This window comes from Gordionus sp. m RMFG-2023, chromosome 4 (genome assembly GCF_954871325.1).
Source record: "Gordionus sp. m RMFG-2023 chromosome 4, tfGorSpeb1-WG-v2, whole genome shotgun sequence".
Lineage (NCBI taxonomy): Eukaryota > Metazoa > Nematomorpha > Gordioida > Chordodea > Parachordodidae > Gordionus > Gordionus sp. m RMFG-2023.
Window position 1 is genome coordinate 26,496,502 of NC_088778.1, and position 19,971 is coordinate 26,516,472.

The 19,971-nt window shown below is 28.3% G+C and overlaps 1 protein-coding gene across 4 annotated transcripts in view; it reads left to right on the forward strand.

Annotated features, from left to right (window-relative positions):
- LOC135928525 (putative uncharacterized protein DDB_G0286901) overlaps positions 1–19,789 on the forward strand; it is a 30,631-nt gene extending 10,842 nt beyond the window's left edge. The window contains exons 3-17 of one of the 4 annotated variants that reach the window (XM_065464982.1): positions 423–579; positions 638–865; positions 968–1,048; positions 1,416–1,514; positions 1,719–2,154; positions 3,230–3,393; positions 3,943–4,203; positions 6,448–6,593; positions 7,412–7,550; positions 9,155–9,298; positions 14,873–15,072; positions 15,413–15,572; positions 15,760–15,957; positions 17,250–17,555; positions 19,404–19,786. In XM_065464982.1, coding sequence (XP_065321054.1) covers positions 423–579; positions 638–865; positions 968–1,048; positions 1,416–1,514; positions 1,719–2,154; positions 3,230–3,393; positions 3,943–4,203; positions 6,448–6,593; positions 7,412–7,550; positions 9,155–9,298; positions 14,873–15,072; positions 15,413–15,572; positions 15,760–15,957; positions 17,250–17,555; positions 19,404–19,507 — 2,823 coding nt within the window. In that variant the 3' untranslated portion in view covers positions 19,508–19,786. Of the gene's footprint in view, positions 1–422; positions 580–637; positions 866–967; positions 1,049–1,415; positions 1,515–1,718; positions 2,155–3,229; positions 3,394–3,942; positions 4,204–6,447; positions 6,594–7,411; positions 7,551–9,154; positions 9,299–14,872; positions 15,073–15,412; positions 15,573–15,759; positions 15,958–17,249; positions 17,556–19,403 lie in introns of all 4 variants that reach the window. The other 3 variants (XM_065464983.1, XM_065464981.1, XM_065464984.1) reach the window with 3 other exon arrangements.
- The last annotated feature ends 182 nt before the right edge of the window (positions 19,790–19,971 follow it).

The window sequence follows — 19,971 nt, forward strand, 5'->3', positions numbered from 1 at the left end:
ATAACCGTCTTTTTTTAGATTATTTTTCTTCATTTTTGTTGAAAATTAAAAATAAATTAAAAGAAGTTAATAATAAACGAAAAGAAGTTGATAAAAACTTAACCTATTTAATTAATAAAAGAAAACATTTATTTCGCTTAGTCACTAGTCAACCTACGACGAAGAAATTAATTTAAAAAAATAAAAGTTTGTAACCTAATTCATTATACCACACTAGGAAGATGAGATTTTAAAAAAATCACAGGATGAATATTATAGTGTTCTATATCCCTGTTTTATAAATATTATTCGTCATCTTCTCTTATTTTTGATTGACACTAGACGAGATGGGTTAAACATTGCAGTCATTTAAAACTAAAACTACTATCACTACTCCCATTCCACATTTTATAATATATCATTATGAAAACATGCACTAAAAGGGCGAAACGCGTGAAGCCAAGCTTAAATGGGCTGTGCGTTTGCTGGGTAAACTGCGCAAGGATATAACCGCCGAAAGCCGGGAAGATTTCGTAATGTGCCTCACAGGCCGGCAGAGTCCCAAAGGGAAATGCTTCTTAAGTAACCCGGATCAGAAGGGTACAACTACCTCTTTAAAATACGATTCATATTTGCAAAAATAAAATTAATAAATTAGGTAAGATGAGGCGCATAGACTGCCTAAGGCAAGCCGATAAGGTTTGGAGGCTAGACCTCGTAATGGTGATTCTCTTCAGGGCCATCCCTCTGGAAAGTACCGACGGTGAAAGGCTCTCCAAAAATGGAGGAGAATGCCGACTTTCGGCACTGTGTGTTAACCCTTATCATATCAACGTCGTCATTCGCGAACTCGATCTGTATTTGGCAAATATCGTCTCCGTTCACGGTATTGGTTATTTTTTAAAAAAGAAGATTTCCTAATAATTTAAGACGTTATTGAAATTGTTATTATTTTATTTTTTTAAAAATACATACATTCATTATAAAGAACCCCTGTGCGATTTTTGTCCTACCTGTCAAAAAATAGTCACCGAATCTTCTAACGTCATAGTTAATCCCGAGCAGCACAGTTTGTATTAATTTCTGTTTTTACTACTTTATTTGTTATCCACTTATTTTTATATAATAAATTCCTTATTAAGTTTATTTAATTTTTTTTAGATTGGCTTTTTTTCCTATAAAAAATAAGTGCCGATCCATAAATTATCGCTAAAATTTTTATCTATTACCGATTTGGTATTTACACGGATCAATTTTGGACGAATATTTTTTGGTGGAACAGCTTTAAAAAAATAAGATCTTCTTTGTCTTAAATTTTTTATCTTGACCACTTTTGGCTATCGATCTAAACCAAACTCCCAGATTATATAAATTTTATTCAATTTCCAAAAATGTATTTTTAAATAAACACAAATACAACTTTCCAACACCTTCAGAAGCATTATTAACCTGTAGATGTTCCTTTCATTGTTTGGATCCAGTGGTTTATCAAACTGGCCCCTTTACGGCAAACGAATTGGCCGAATTATGTTCAGGTAAACAAAAAAAATTTGATACATTATTCTCACGCGTAAGTTAAAAGATTTGACCTGGTAACTTTAATAATGAGGTCTAATATTACGTGGCCATTTATATTTTTATACATTAAGTTCATAACTATTTTCATATATATATATACCTATCGTCTGCCGAGAATCGGAGTGCTTTATTTGACAATTTATTTTTTATTTTTTTTACAGAATCAATTTTAGGCAGCGGTTCCAATAACCTCACAAATGGGCTCTCTATGGTAAACAACATAATAATGAACCACAAATACAACATACATCCCCACGGACAAAATAACACCCGCCCTGGCTTGAGTCAATCGAATAATCACTATTTGAATAATAATCACAACAACAATAATAATGTTCCCCTCAACTCTTTCGCCCACACCGTCAAAGTCGAAAAGGGCGACGTCAACAAACTTTTGCAGAGACAGATGCTGCTCTCAAAGATACACGAAAACGTCGGCGCCAGCATTCAGCAAGTCTACAATAATGGCGGGACTAATATTTATAAGCCGAAAGACAATGGGGCTACCAACATGGCTACCAATAATATGCAAAACAATGGGATTAAGGGGCAACAACCCGGTGGCGCCATGCAGCAACAACAACAAATGTCTAACAAGTACAGGAAGATATATTTTCCCTTGTTTATTTATTTTCTGTTTTTTTTCTTCAATTGAATTTAAAAATCTGATTTTACTGAAATGCGAGATATGATTAGGTCTATGGTAAGCACTAAATACCGGATGTTGCTAAAACTATGCCTAGTTTACAAAATACATAATGTTACATTTATAAAGCTATGTCGTTTAGCAATGATTTACGCATTGCTTCCGCGATATCACGTTATTAATAAAGGAGACCTGAAAGTTGAAAAATAAATAACGCATTGAACGAAAAAAATATTGAAGCTAACATATGCATACCTAAACGAAGAAGAAAAAAAGGATTATGTTTTTTTAACCATTTTTAATATTTCATTTAAGGTTTTATTTTTTAAAATTTTTAATTATTTTGAAAAAAATATATATTACGTCATTTAATAACATATGTTATTTGGAGTAATCGTGTGATATGTGAATATTTTTTATAATTTTTATATTGATTATAATTAGAGCTTTCATTTTTGTTAATGATTTCTAAACGCAAATACCATACCAACACCCGAATTCGGGCTTGTTTTTTTGAGTAATCAAATTATTTTGGTTATATTTATATGTAAAAAAAATCATTCATCAGCCATCGATTAAAATCGAAATAGAATCCCTTTGCAGATTTATAATATAAAAAAAATTATCGAAGAGTTAAGGTCTGCCTCATCTATAGTAAGCGCGAAATATCTCCATATCTCTGAGGCGATGCATAATTTATTCTAAAACGATAGTATATGTTATATAGTTAAACATTGTGTATACCGCTTACTATAAACGAGGCCTAACGAAAGGCAATTATTCTTTAATTCGTCTTTAGTTTTCTATTATCCCTTTTAAATAAAATTATCTTCGAACAAATCGAATTTAAACAAATACAAAAATGACCTATTTTATAAAATGTAAAAAACTATTATAATATCTAATATCCAAAAACAAATTAGTTTTTTATAATAAATAATATTTACCTCTATCATTTAATTGGATTATATATATAATTTTAGGATATATATATTAAAAAAATTTATTATATATATAAACAAAAAGTAACAATACCATCTCTAAAAGAGGTCAGAAACGGAGTTCTAATTCAATGAGTATTATCGACGAGTACCTCAGTAACCAGGCCTCGGCGGCTCACTCTAGTCAGCTGCTTAGTAATATAGAGAACTCTAACGTTTGGAGACCTAACAATATTTTCATAACCAACGGTATTTATATTTATATAGTGTATTAAGAGTTGCCAAAAGTTACGATTTGATCGTCATTCTCATTATTTTATGCCTAATTTTTAACTCACGATTTTGAAAAAATTAAGAAAAAGCACACCTTTTTCTCACGCTTTATCTCACGTTTTTTGGCGAACCATGTATATAGTATTTTATTTTTAATAGGAAAATCTTAATGAGATAGAACTAAAGGCCGAGGCGGTCTGAATTAGCCATGGAAATTTTTTTCCGGGGTGTTCGGGCCTGCCCGGCTTGTAAATATTTTTTTACCCGATCTTTAAAACATTTTTTGTACATCCGGCCCCTGGAAGTCGAATAAATTTAGTATCAGCCTTTAAACATATTCGAAACTTTGTGTTAGAGCCCAAAAATATTTTTTCGCTGGCCGGGCCAGGTCGAACTTATAGTAATTGACTTTTGTGGCATTTTAATCTTTTCTTTTTTTAATTTTGTTTAATTATTGATTTGATTTTAGCATTATATTTACAAAATTTTGCCATTTATTTATTATTTTAATATGAATATTAAAAGATTTCCTTAACAAACAGCACCAACATTTTTCCTCGTTCGATGCCCCCCTGAGTGGTAATAACCCGTATCTGTCCCAAACCAACGATACTAGCAGAAGGTCTTTGCCTCAAAATCAACCCCAGAACCATAATAGCCTTGACAATAATAATAATCATCAACCACATCATTCCCTAATGGATGGTTACACTAGGGAAGACAATATGCTGGGAAGGAGCAACATACAACAAGCTAACAATAATAATCTCTCTTCATCTCCAAATAGTTATTTTTTTAATACATATATATAAATATATATATTAGAGACCTGGTCTAGCCGGGCTGGGCCTAATATTTATATTAAATCTTGGGCCAGGCTTGGGGAATTAGGCCCGATGCAGATAACTAATATATATACCAGGAATGTAAACTTGAACCCGAACCCTTTTAAAAAGGGGAGGGTCCAAGGGAAAAAATTTTTAACATAAAAATTTTTTTTTAAAAAAAATAATGTAAAAATATTATTTTTAAAAAATAATATAAAATTTTTATAATTTTATTAATTTTTTTCGTGGAATTTTATCTTCGCGTTTTTCTTCCTGGACTTCATTTTATTTTATTTATAGATTGATATTGATACCATAAATTATTTTCTAGTGTTAATAATAATATTTTATAATGAATAGAAAAAAATACAAGCAAAAATAATAAAAGAAACAAAAAACAAATTAATTTCATTAAAAATTGATTCCGCCCAAAGATTAGGGAGAAATATTCTAGGAATAAATATACAGTATATAAAAGGAAATAATATAATATTAAGAAATTTAGCTATGAAGGAGATTAAAGAGAGTTCAACTTCTGAAAATATAGAAAGAATGATATTAGAAACATTAAATAAATTTCATATTCCTATAAGAAACGTTTATACAATTACTACAGATAATGGTGCTAATCTAGTAAAATCAATCAAATTATTAGAATGTTCACTGGAAGAAATGGATGATATAGATGATAATAATTATGAGGACATAAATGAAATTGATTTACTGGAAATAATAAAAGATTTCTCCACAAAAATAAACTGTATCAGATGTGCAGCCCATACGCTACAATTGGCTATTAATGATTTCCTAAAAAATAATCACTTTAAAACTATAATTGATAAAGCAAGGGATGTTGTAAAATATTTAAGAACTCCCACAATTGTAAGAATATTAAAATCTATGAAAAGGCAAATGGCAATATTAGATTGCACAACACGTTGGTCCTCTATTTGTAGGATGCTAGAGCTATTAATAAGTTTGAAAGATTTCTGTAATGATTTTATTATAGGAGCATGTGAAGTCATTTTGTCGGAAGATGATTGGAATTAAATAAAAGACCTTACTAGTATGTTAGTTCCTTTAAAAATAACTACATTAAGATTGCAAGCAGAACAGTTATGTTTATCGGATTTTTATGGCATATGGATAAGATTTCGATTAGAGTTAGAAAGATTTACAAGTTCTTTTTCATATAAAGTATTAGAAAATATGAAAATTAGATAGCAACATATGCTTCAATATATTTAGACTCTCGATATCAAGTTTTATTTAGTATTGAGCTGGATTTATGGCATACCCAAAACTCTATTATTTACAATATATTGGAGGGTACGTGTAGCGATAACAATGATAATGATAACAATATTGATGATCTGGAAATTTTACTATTAGATAGAGAAAAAAATAATTAAATTATCATTAGATAGAAAGGAGCATAAAATACCTATTGTATCTTTAATAGAAAAGTTCTCAGAAGTTAAGAGAATAAATAGAGATGCAAATATTTTAAAATTCTGGGAGGAAAATTCTTTAACATATCCAGAATATACCTTGTCTAGAATCGTCATGGGTGTATCGGCGACACAAGTTTAATAATTTATGTATTATAAAAATGACAATCTATTTTGAGTAAGTGTAGAAGGTGGATTTTCATCGTTGAAATATATATTGTCAAATTTACGTAGAAATCGGAAGTATGATAGTTTAGAAGATATCATGATTCTGCGATTGAATAAAATATTTAAAATATAAATTATTTCATTTTGAATTATGAATGTGTAATATTGAAGTATAATAAAAAATGAATGAAAAAAAAAGTTTTATTTTGAGTCATTATTTTTATGTTCCCTGAACCCGAACCCTGGACCCGGGTCCTTTTTAAATTTATTACTGGACCCGAACCCGGACCTGGACCCTTCTTTTGTCGAAGGGTTCACATCCCTGTTATATAAACTCTATACTATATCAGAAATACATTTAACTTTTTACCCGCCAAAATGGACCATTAAATATTAACTAGATATCTGAGCATTTCCGCTCCACATTTTATTTTCTTATCAGTGGGCCCGACCTCGTTTCCCGAAAATGGATCTATCGGTTTGGTTTCAAATAATTTTAAAATCAATGGAAACTTGTCACACCCCTTCATTCATCTAATTTCAAATTATCAATTCATTTTTGTTTTAATTATTATTTTTTTTAGAAAAAATGACAAGTATGGACGATTTCATCAATCACAACAAACCGGGTGGGTCTCAACAAAACGTTAACAAAAATAATGCAATACCCGAATCAGAAATACCTCTAAATCATCATTACAATATGCAAAACGAAAATGAGTCTAATAAGGTTCCATCTTCCTTTTTTTTTATTGAGATTTAAAATATGAATCCTCCGCGGAGCAAACATTACTTAAATCTTTGATCATTCACAACTTAACATCTTAATTATAAAGATTTTCCAATTTGTTGACCAACAAAATTTGACCGCCTATCGAGTAGGTTCGTCCGCCATTTTGTTAAGGTCTCACTATATTTAAGAAATAATCACGAAAAACTTTTTTTAACTATAAGATGCCATTCTTCTTCACCAAAATTTAGAAGGTTGACAAATTTTTGTCTCATTAAAAATAATATTTTTTGCTTTTAAAAGTGAGGGAAAATTTTCATTCCATTTTTTATTTTTATAAAGAATTATAATATATTTTGAAAAAAATCTTACTTTTTTTTGTAATTAAGTGCATAAAAATAACGAAAATCATAATTATTCAATTATAAAAATAAAAGCAATCTGATTTTCACATTTCGTATCTTCTCTACTTTTTGCAGTTTCCCATCAAATCCCTTTATTACTTTTTCACGATTCTGAGTATCGCCAATAGTGAGGCTCATTTTTTTTATCTCATTTTTTATCTCATTTTCAAATCATCATTACTCAATTCGTCTTTAGGTCTCATCTTGATGTTTTTTTTCACCCCATCACTCCCAACCACATGTCTAATTGCCTCTAAAATTATATGGATATTATTATTATCATTAAAAAAAATATTTATATAATTTGAGAATGTGCCACATATGGCGCTTCTTAAAATCCTACATAAAAACAAAAAGAATTTACAATTACCATTTTTTTTTAAAAAATAATTTTTTAAAACCAAAATAAATTAGATTATACGCGTCGCTTCAAACAACGATCAACGTCCTAGCAGTATTGCCTCCCGCCCTCTATCCTCCATAAATAACCTGAATAGTTCAAATCACAATACGAGCTCTAACTTCAACAGCAACCAATCCAGACTCCTAAATGGTAATTCTATTTATAATTTACATATTTTTTGCTTCTCCTTATAATTCTGACCTAGGGCAATCAATTTACAAAATGGATGATCCCAAAGGAAAATTTAACGTTTTTATAAAAAAATTTTTATCTCATTCAAATAAAATGATAAATTAAACATTCGTTACATATTTGGATATTTTTAATAAAAAAAATAAAATAGAAATGATCTTTTTGTTAAAAGCTGTTTTCTACATCAAAAAATTAAATTCACAAACTTTCGTAACTTTAAGTGAATATAAATAAAATTAAACATTTTATATATAAAAAAATTTTAAAAAACATTTTTCAAAACATAATTTTATAAAAAAAATTAACATTATGATTTTGAATTTATTTTAAAATGATTTTGGACAGTTTATAAAAAATGCATTTAATTTATATATTTGCGATTAATATTTTCTTAAGTTTGAGTTGTGCCACTAAAACTAAAGTTAAAAATCTTTTAGCTCGCTGGGTTCGAAATTTTGGGGCAGGCCGAAATTGTGGCTCACTTACATTGGCGTAATTTTAACTGCATTTAAGATTACTTCTCAAAGCCATATTATTTCCGGTGTATGTCCTGGCTTTCATAACGGGATACGATCCGACACGATTTAACAGCTATGAACGATTTAAAAAACATTTTTAACAAGACCAAATTTTTTATTTTAAAAATTAACAATTCTTAGATTATTATCATGAAATAGAATTAAAAATTAATATTAATAAAGAAAAATTGATCTCATAAACAGATTTCAAAAATCGATCAGCTGTTAAATCGTTCCGGGTCGGATCCCACTATGAATCCAGTTCAGAATCGGTCTTTATCAGCAGACAACTTCTTTTTCAATAAGATGTGTATGAACTAAATTTATGACTAGGGTTGTGCCGATATTTTTATTGGATTGGCCGATATTTCATCTCTTAAAATATCGGTTATCTGTCTATTTTATAAAATTTTCCGATCAGATAAAATAGCTTCTTTAAAAAAATTTATTTCAAATTTCATAATATTTTGTCAGAGAACTGCAGAGGTACCATTGTACGGCCCGGACCTTTTTTTAAAAAAATTTTCAGGCCCGGCCCGATTTTTTTTAAACTATAACTATATTTTATTTATTTTTTATTTTTATAGCTAATAATGGCGATTTCAAATATTTGGTTAAAAAATAAAAATACGGCCCGGCCTATATATTCGGGCCGGACTTAGGTCCGGGCCTGCAGGTTTCTGATATTTCTTTATTTCTTATTATGTAAATAGATTAATGTTATTATATATAAATAAGTAATTTATTCAATTAAAATACAAGATTCTTTTAGATTCATGAACATTAACTTAATCTAATCATCATAATTTATTTAATTGACTGTTATGTAATATAGTCAAAGTATAGATGTTATACTGATGAGTAGATGTATGCATTAAATATTAAAACGATTAGTATACTCACAGAATACAAAATCAGATATGATATCGAATCGGTAATTTGCCGATATCAATTTATTATCAGATCGACCTCCAAAAAGTGGTGTCGGTACAACCCCCCTACTATTGACATTTGATTTTTTAAAAAAAAAAATTTCTAATGAAGAAAAGGGCAAAAATATGACGGGAATTTTATTAAATCTGAACAATGCAAATAATGTTAATAATATGGAAGCTAATATCAAAATGGAGCAGGACTCACCGACCTCTTCGACCTCTTACACGAATGAAATAGCAGGTATGGATAAAGGTATTACAATTTGGAAAAGGATAATATCTATCGTTTATAAATAGAGATGAGATGCAACCTTTACCCACAGTATCGCTAATATCTGTATCTGGGCACATTTAATTTTTAAACGATATACTTAAAAATGAATAATTAGCCCAAAATTTAAAAAATGACCCTTACATATAATTAGCTATGAATTTTTTTTTATATTAGTTTTAGTATCGGTTGCCTCTCTGTATTGATGCAAAATCTGAATTAGAAATTGTTTCGAAGATGTGAATCTTGGAATATTATCACTAATACTTACAAATTGAAAGTCCTTAGGGAAGGGGATTTATTTGACCAGAGTAGGGAAGACCAGGGCTAGTCTGAACAATTTATTTAAAATCATCATGGCTCCGAAAATAATCGTATAAGATTTTAAATACCAATCGATACCTTAAACACTTACCTATAAATAATACACTGTTATATTTTTATTATATATAAGAATTTTTTCTCCAAAAAAGTTTTAGTAAAAGTGACATTTTGAACTTATTAGTCCCAAACCCGAGTTAGTCGGATAATCGATGTGGCTAGTCGAATCAAAGGGTTTATTAGGCTTCCTATAGACACAAAAAAAAATTTCTTCAGATTTTCATATATGCTTTATTTATATAAGATTCTATTTACCATTATAACAAATTAAATAGCAATTTTTTTTGGCACCCATGCGCCCAACCTATTCTGCATTGAAACCATTCTTCAAAATTATGAAAATTTTATAGTTCTGTTTAAATATAATACAAACATCTTTTATAATATTTTGATAATGTGTTTTTTTTTATTTTTTATTCTGATGTTTTAATAGAAGCTGCTTCTTGAATGGATATGAGGTAAAAATCTCAGCTATTTAATACCCTTTTAACTGATAAACCATAAAAAGTTTTACTACATAAAATTAGATATTCAACCATTTTATTTCCCTCCTCATCATCAAATATTTTTTGTGTATTATCTAGATCTATCTTGGGCATAGTGCCATTTTATATTTTTTTTAATGTCTTAAGAAATTTAGTAGGTTACCTAGTAAAATAAATAATAAGTTCACTCAAAATTAATCTAATTATATATATATCATTAACTGAATCTTATTAGGCAAAAATAAATATTATGATAACTAAATATCTATTTAAACATAATAATTTGAATCAAATTATATTGTCAATACAATTGATACATATATGAAATCTTTGTTTGCTAGATATAATTCATGTTAAATAATAGATTTTATTATCAGGCTAATATTTATATATGGTAAATAATATGTTCATATCTGATTGATTAAATACAATTATAATTTGAATTTAATCAATTAATATGTCAATCACAATATATATCAGAGACCTGCAGAGGTACCATTTGCACGGCCCAGCCCGGCTCGGATTTTACGGCCCAGCCCGGATTTAAAAATTTAAACCCGGATATTTTTTAAAAAAATTTTTTACGGCCCGGCCCGGATTTAAAAATTTCAGGCCCGGCTCGGAATTTTTTAAAATTATATTCGACCCTGTATATACAAAAATTCACCTATGAGGTATTTTACCATATTTTTCAGCAAGTATTATCGCTTATTATTTAAAAAATACATGTAAAAGGCTAATATTTTGAGAATATTATATTGCATTTATAAAAATTATAAAACTGTTATTTATAAAAATGGATATTTTGAGCATATACTATATTTTATATTGCATTTATAAAAGTAAAACTAATATTCATAAAAATGGTAATAATATTTGTCATATACTATATTTTATATTACATTTAAAAAAAAATAAAACTAATATTTAATTTATAAAAATGGGAAATATTTTGAGAATATAATATATTGTATTTAATTTACTATTTAATTTATAAAATAAAAATAAATCGCTATTAAAAAAATGCATGTATAATAAATAGTATTTTGAAAATATAATCTAATTGCACAATATTAATATAATTTATTTTATAATATAAATTTTTAACAAAAGAAGATAATTGTATTATGTAATATTGTAAAAAAAATAATGAAAAATGTTGGATTTAAAACTTTCATGACTCAAGGTAAATATAATAAATGCAATAAATATTTGACAGTTTGCAAAGTAAAAAACCAGCATGATTGACGAAACCCTATACTCAAATATTAAAAATTCACAAATTATCATGAAGAAAGAGAAGCATATCTACCTTTTCAGGTTGAAGATTACTTCTTCTTTTTTCAAGAATTCTCATAGTGGAAAAATTCCGCTCACAGCTTGCACTTGAAGCAGGAATTGCCAATTTTGCTAAAATTGGAAATTCGCTTTGATGAGCCGCCCACCACTCTAACAAATTATCCACCTTAAATGTTTTATCTATTATTTATGTAATTATAATATTCATCATCGGGTATTGACATATTACCAGAATTACCATCGCCCCATTTGTCATAAAACGATTCAGTTTGTTTAAAAACAGTCGTAATTTGACTGGTCGATGGTATTTCATTCCTGAGCCTCTTGTAATTTAATATAATCTTTTATATAGTTTTCCGTCATTTTGCGATCTGTCCCTGACTAGAGAACTGCAAAGTAATTTTTTCGCAACCCGAGCCCGACCCGAGCCCGAATTTAAATTTTTTTTTGTCCGAGCCCGACCCGAGCCCGAGCACATATTTTTTAATCCAACCCGACCCGACCCGAGCCCGACCCGAATAAAATTTTGCAATTTAAGTTTTAATATTATAATAACCAAAAAAAAAATTATGTGTATTTATTCAGTTCAGCCACCTTAAATAAAAGTTTATTTGACGGCCATAATCTATTCAAGATATATATTAAGTTGCATTTTTAAAATTTGTAAAAAATATTATAAAACGATTAATATACAAGCGAATTTAAAAATTATAACGATTATATAATAAGCATCATTTATGCGAATATAGATATGATGTAAAAGTTAATAAATATATAAAAAATATAATGAACATATTATATTATATATTGACCTCATCAATATCATTATCAAAATTATCACAAAGTGAATAATTATGATATATAAATAAAGAGGCGTCCAGTTTATCTGGCTTTAAACGAGTCCTTCTCTCCTCAAAGGCCCTACCAGCAGCTGAAAACGCCCTTTCACTGCTAGCCGACGAAGCAGGGATAGCCAGGAATTTAAGAGCTAAAATACTTAAATTTGGAAACTCATAATGGTTTGTTTTCCACCATTTTAAAATATTATCGTCATCAACACATAATTTCGGATCTAGATATTTTTTTAGCTCGTCAACTTCGGCGCTAGCATCAGAATACGCATTGTCAGCCTCCCATAGAGAGAAGTCCAAAAAAGTATCTACCAGCTGTATTCTTAAGAAAAAAATATTCAATAATAATATTAAGATATATATTTACATTATTATTTTTTAATAATTTTACATATTTGATGATTAATATTTTTTTTGATATATGATATTTTTTTATAAAATTTATGTAATTATCATTATTCAACATTGATTTAATAAAATTTGAATTTTTTGAATTTTATTTAGTGATAATAAAATAATTAAAGGAAGTACTGAAAAAGAAAATTTTATTTCAGTAATTTTAGGAAAATTTTGTCTAACTTTTTTTTGGAAGTAAATATTAATCTAAGATTTTGTATTTATTATCTCCAATATTTTTTAAATATATACTCAAAATTTTAGATCTCAATTTTTAATATGTTTTGAGATATATCTAATCAAAATTTGGGGTAAAATAGACCCCACCTTTGTAGTTAAGGGAGTTTTTTCTACCTTTGTAGTGAAGGGTTAAAACAAATGTTAAAAAAGACAATGTATAGGCTAGTTAAATAATAAATAAAACTTACATAAAATATGTCTTATCTTGTAATTTACGAGAAACACAATTTAGTAATAAAATAGTTTGGTATCCGGTTGTTAGGTTTATAAAATAATAATTAATAATGACATGACATGTTAATATGATTGACATTTTAATCCTAAAATGTGATAAATATTAAATAATATGATTTTATAATTAATATTATAAATTATAATTAATATTATAAATTATACTAACTATTTAAGATATTAATATTATTATATATATTTTCGGGTCGGGTCGGGTTTTCGGGTCGGACAGCTTTTACAACCCGACCCGAGCCCGAACCCGAGAATTTTTTTTGATGTCCGAACCCGACCCGAGGCTCGGGCCGGGTCGGGTCGGGCTACGGACAGCCCGTGCAGTTCTCTATCCCTGACTACATACGTAATTGCTTGAATTTGGGACAGAGAAAAAGAGAAATAAAATGATACTTGTGTAAAACAAATTTTTCAATTAAAAAATGCTTTATATTAAGTAAAATCAATTTTATTTCTCCTTTTCGCTTTGAAAGGTATTACAAACTTTAAGAAGTGATATTCCTTTATTTGATTGTTTTGGTAAAATATATTCTAAAAATTTAGATATGAATTATAAAAAAATATATTAATAATACTTGAATATTGGGGCTTATTTAAGATATTCCTTTATTTGATTGTTTTGGTAAAATATGTTGTAAAAATTTAGATATGAATTATAAAAAAATATATTAATACTTTAAATAAATTTGCAGGAAATTAATAATTAGATCGATCTGTGGGTTGTTAGGTAGTGTTAACCATCACCCAATATTATATTAATCATAACTTTAATATAATATAATCTTATAACTATTAACTCATAATGTAAAAATTTTTAAAAAATATTAAGGCCCGGCCCGGGTTTAACAATCTTAGGCCCGGCCCGGATATATTTTAAAAAAAATTTTTTAGGCCCGGCCCGGATATGTTTAAAAAAATTTTTTTAGGCCCGGCCCGGGTATATTTAAAAAATGGCCGAGCCGGGTTTAGGGCCGGGCCTGCAGGTCTCTGATATATATATATATATGAAATTTTAGTTTGCAAGATATTTATATAGGTCTGATATTATATTAAAATTAAAATGTATCATGAAAAATTACATTAATAAATTTTATAAAATATGATATTTTAACCTGTCATAGATGTTACTTTTCTTGATGACATATCATTTTCATACAATTTTATTGCTTCTTCATGATCCTTTTTGGTGAAAATATTTCTATTTGTAATATTTATATACTTGAGTTAACCGATTTATTGAACTGACAAGTCACGATTCTACTAACCCCAATGGTGGTAATATTACTAATATGATCTTCTCATATATTTAAGCCTTACATATCAATCTAAAACGTTCATATATTGACCATTTTGTCATTTTTAATTTTTAATTTTAATATAACCTAATAATGTAAAATAAAAATATTGTAATTTTCACGTCAAATTATTTCCCCAAATATGGATATCATAGAATTCTTAGAACAAAATTTTAATTTATAATCATTACTGATTTTAAAATAAAACCCGCTGAACCGACAAGCCCCTTGAGCCGACTAGCCCAATTATATTAAAAACAAACAAAAAACGAGTTTGAAATTAAATTTGTAGAGGAGATCATTATCATAAGTTTAAGCATAATCTTGGTATATATTTTTAACGACCTTCTCTTGCCAATTGCAAAGACTATCCATCGAGACCAATTAGGAATGCCGCTGACAATATTAATCACGGCGGCGAGAATTTCAACTCCATGACCATGTTAAATCCTCTCACCTTCTTTGGGAGCAACCAAAACCTTAATTCTCTGAAAGAAAATTCGAATCACATGCAACCGCTTCATCATAACCCATTTGGAGGGTCGTCTTTACTTAACCCTAATCAAGTATGTTATTTTTTTTATTAATATTTATCTTTCATAGCGAGGAAATAATATGAGCTCAAGGAAAACAATTTTTTAGATTTATAAATAACATTTGGAAAACAAAATTATTTAAATTTTTTAGTTCTGCCCCCCCCGTTTTAATGAAACTTTTACATACCCGCCCCCCTCCGCCTCACACAATCAACTCCATCCGAGTATTGCATGGCTCTAGTATCCCTCTAACAAATGCTTGTGATTTTATACTACAGTTTAAACAGATGAGTTCATTATTTGAAAAGCAAGATTTATTTAACTAAAAGTTTCTTAACAAATTCCCTTTATATAAAATTATTTCTACAAGGTATTTTCGTACACCAATTTCAGCCCTATAAACCTGAGCGGGATAGTTAGTCCGACTACATTTAACCTATTCGCCTCACCCCTTACCACCCCACGTAACACGCCTCGTTCCAGCCCTACCCTAAGAAGCTTAAATGGATATAGCGGGAATTCTAATATGGGTAAAATCTAATTTTTCTGGTGTTCTCAAATTAGAGATATTTTTGTATATTAGTTGGTAAAACGAAATAAATTTATATTACGTATTTCATTCTTTTTCTCTAACTTATTCTCATTTTTTGATATCATTTCAAATCTCATAATACCAATTGGTTTTTCACATCTCATACAAACATTTATTCTTATTAGGTAACAACGGAAATTCTTACTCCCTCAACAACGGAGGAAATACTACCTCTAATAATCCCAACAGCCATCTTAATGGCTCTAATGGGAATATGGCAAATCAAAGTAATCATTCCCATTCCTTCTTAGGATTGGACGAAAGTATGGATTACTCTGTCCTTTCAAGCTTACTACCCGTCGTATTAGCCGATGATCACAATGGTTTTTTAAAATTTTTAATGTATGTGTCAGAGATTAAGTTAATCCTCAAAGCATTAATCATTTATGGCGCCCATTTTTAAAATTTGAAAGACCTAATCATGTTGGAATAATAATAAAAATGTATGTTAAAATAGGGTAGATAATTCCTCTATACATGTTGGAATCTTACAACAATACCAATGGTTTCTTGGGTTTTCAATACCAATACAAATGTAAATCGGTTAATATTTTGGTTTTTTTTAAATCAATATCATTCATAGTCAATACCCTTCGCTGATAAATTAATCCAATAATTAATTGATCTTACTTTTTTAGATTTTATTTAGTGAATTTTTCTCTTTACTTTATGCATTGCTAATAAATATCCATTATGTAATATACCAAATGACATATTTTTGTTTTTGAATTTATCGCGAAATATAATGGAGCAATAATTATTACCTAAGATTAAATAATATTTCTATCTCTTATCAACATTTATTATTATAAGTTTAGCTTCTGTAGGAGCAATCTTTTTGTATCTAAAATACATTCTTTAAGATATCATAATTGAAGTCAACGATAATACTTGCTCTAAAACTTTTCTAATGAACAAGAACAATTTATCTAACTTAAACCCTTTTATTTAAATGACAATTTTTTATTCTCCTCTTTATATAGACAATAATTTGAAACTAATAATACAATATAAGAGAAAAAAATAAACACAATAGTATTGCATCTCGTCATATATTATGAATGATTTGAGTCGTTAAAAATTTTCTAAAAACCCAGATTCATATGAAGCATAACAATGAATTTTTCAAAACCTCATACATCATATACATATATGTAGTGTGAGGGAGTGAGAATAAACCCCATTTTAGGAATTTTATTTGTTGGTTGTAAATTTTTATAGGAGCAAAAATCATTTTTTTCCTTCTATTCTTAAAAAAAAATTACACTGAACTATGCCTTTAACTTTAAGAAATATAAGTAAATAGGGAGGGGGGGGGGGTGAGAAAATATCTTGATAGTTTGATACTAAGGAATATAGTTATGCAATGTAAAAACAGCGAATTCGGCGCGTTCTACATTCGCGTGCCAAAGAAAATCTCCAAAAGATGAGGTGCGGGTTAATTAATAATTTCTTCAAGGTTGAGCTATATTTTCAAAAAAAGGGCGGACTTGATTTTTTTTTTCGGATTAAAATAAAAATAGGCCAACCCGACGTGATTGATAATAATAATACTGTTTGACATTGTTAGTGCCAAATGAATAAAGTGTTAAACTATATTAAAATAAATGAATAGATAAATCAAACTCGTTACCCCCACTCCCTATCATATCGCCTACCGATTCGGACGATAATATGAGCAGTCCTTTGGATCCCACCGAGAGAAAAGATATCGCGACCCCTCCTTCCGACTCCTTCAACAATAATGAAAGTTCCTTGATAATAAATAGTGAACCGGAAGCTAAAAATGATAGTAATAAAGATAAAGATAGCAGGATTGAAAATAGTTACCTTAACAGCGCGAATTCCAACACCGATAATACGATTAGTAATGGTAATACCGTGGACAGTTCTGGCATTGCATCGTCTTCTTCTGGCATAGGTTTTAGATCAATTAATATTTACTACACCGTGGACTCATAACTCCACCTTTTTGTAATTTTACAGGAGAGCAATTTAATAATAATTTTTAGGCGACGATACCTAATAAAAAAATATTTTCTAGTTCTTGTTTTTTTTGTTCCCTTTTTCGGCATTTAACTTCTTATAAACGTGTGAACGCTTTAAACTGACAAATTTATAATGAACCTTAATGAATATGTATTGGGATATGGTATTCATGAGGATTCGAAATCTTTTAATATTAAATAATTTACTGATGGCCATTTTTATAATCGAAACATCTGATTCGACCGGAAATGTATTCGTATAATACCTACAATACATATAATTTTGCCAAGAGAATAGTATGGGTACTCTTATAACATGCTTGGAATACAAATTCCAGTGAAATCAAATTTCTCATATTTAAAAATCAGTTATTTAAGAAGCAGAATTATATTATTATCATGATTACATTTATTAAAAATATAATCAGTCAAAATTTCATGTGGTTATTTATTGAAACGGCTTCTCATTGAGGGGAAATAAAACGACATTAAAAAATGATATTATGCAAATATAACATGTAAATTATCTAAAAAAAATATATATCATTATTAAAATTAATGCTTTTTGTTCATCAGATTACCTTAAATTTAAATATATGGAATGAAGATTTATATAAAAAAATTAATGATATAAATTTAACCCCACACAATATGTAATATTTAGTAGGACTGCCGATCCACACATTTTCACCGATTCGGTATTACTAAAAACCGATCCTCTAATTTATATTAATTTTTATTTATCATCTATTTTTGTATCAGTATTATAAAAATACCAATATTTTCTATTTTTTAAAAAAAAACCAACTAACTTTTATGAATGATTAAGTGTATTTTATTTTTAATTCTCCAAAAGTTAATAATCTCATTTAATATTTGGAATGTTTATGGATGAATCTAGTTTTAATTTAGCCGAGTTTTAAAGGGCTAGAACAAATAACCAAAATATTATTACTTAAGCCTAGAAAACCAATAGAAGTCCCCAAACCTTTCTGCTATCTGTGGGCAAAACCAATAAGCTTGTAATTTACTTATGGCCAAAATCTTGAGTTAACCGTTTTTAAAATTGGCTAAATCGAGCTATCATTAGCTAATGCGATCGTTAGATATTTTAATTGTTGCAGATAATATAAAAAATAGGTAAAGTTTTAAACTATTATTTAAACATTACAACAAATAAATTTTATTTTATTATGAAATTATTTATAAAATAAAACAAATATGGATCGTATCGGTGTAAATATCGACGCCGATCCGACATTTAATATCGGCATAGCCCTAATATTTAGATATTGTTTGGATGGGATTTTGTTTAAAACACTCTAATCGTTCAATAAAAATTCAATCATATTTATGTGATTATTTATCGATACCCACAGCCTGTCAAAAGGTTAATATAATAATTTAAAATTGAGAAATTCCAAATCACCATGAATTCCATATCCCAATACGACAAGTATATAAATTATCACTTTGGGACCGAAGTCAGACCGGAATTGGGATAAACCTGGAAACCGGAACCCATCTTTAAAATTTCCATGAATTGATTCTAATAAAAGTTGCATGTTGCGTTAATCATTTTTTTAAACATTTATTGGTAAGAGTAAATCCCCCCCCCCATTTGTTCTATTAACAATTTAGAAATAGGTCAAAAAAAATCTAAGAACCTGGACCCCTAGTTTGTTTTTTTTAGTTTAGGCGTTCTAAATCTCTTGATAATTAACAAAAGTGTTAGGTGATTCTCTAACAATATTCAATTTTTTTTTCTTATTTTCTAAAAGTGAATAGTAACAGCAATAATTCTTCGTCCACCGACTCTAGTTTAGAATCATCTAGTGGAGAAAAAGAAAAAGGAACAGACCTTATAATGGCTGTCGCAAGCTAAACAAATTATTTATGACAAAAAGAAAATGTATTCGCGTATTGCAACCCGTTGAATAAATTAATATCGTAATTTTAATCAACTCGGATTTTACACTCAGACAACATCTTTGTTTAATATTTAATTTATATGTAAATGTTATTATTGGAATATTAATTTATTTAAAAAAATCAAAATATTATTTTTTAGTGGAGGAATAATTAGTTCTCCTTTACTTAATCATGTTAAATATTTTTTTGTTATTTTATTTACACACACACAGATAAACATAAGTATTAACAAAAAATCGTGTTTTTTAAAAAAATATTACTTTTAAAATATTGTCAATAAAAAGTATCTATTCAAATTTAAGATCATTCAAATATATTATGTTTATTTTACCAATATATTTTACACATTGTATATTATTTATAAATTTTATTAGGGCAAAAACATAAATAATTTGATTATAAATATTTCATAAATGA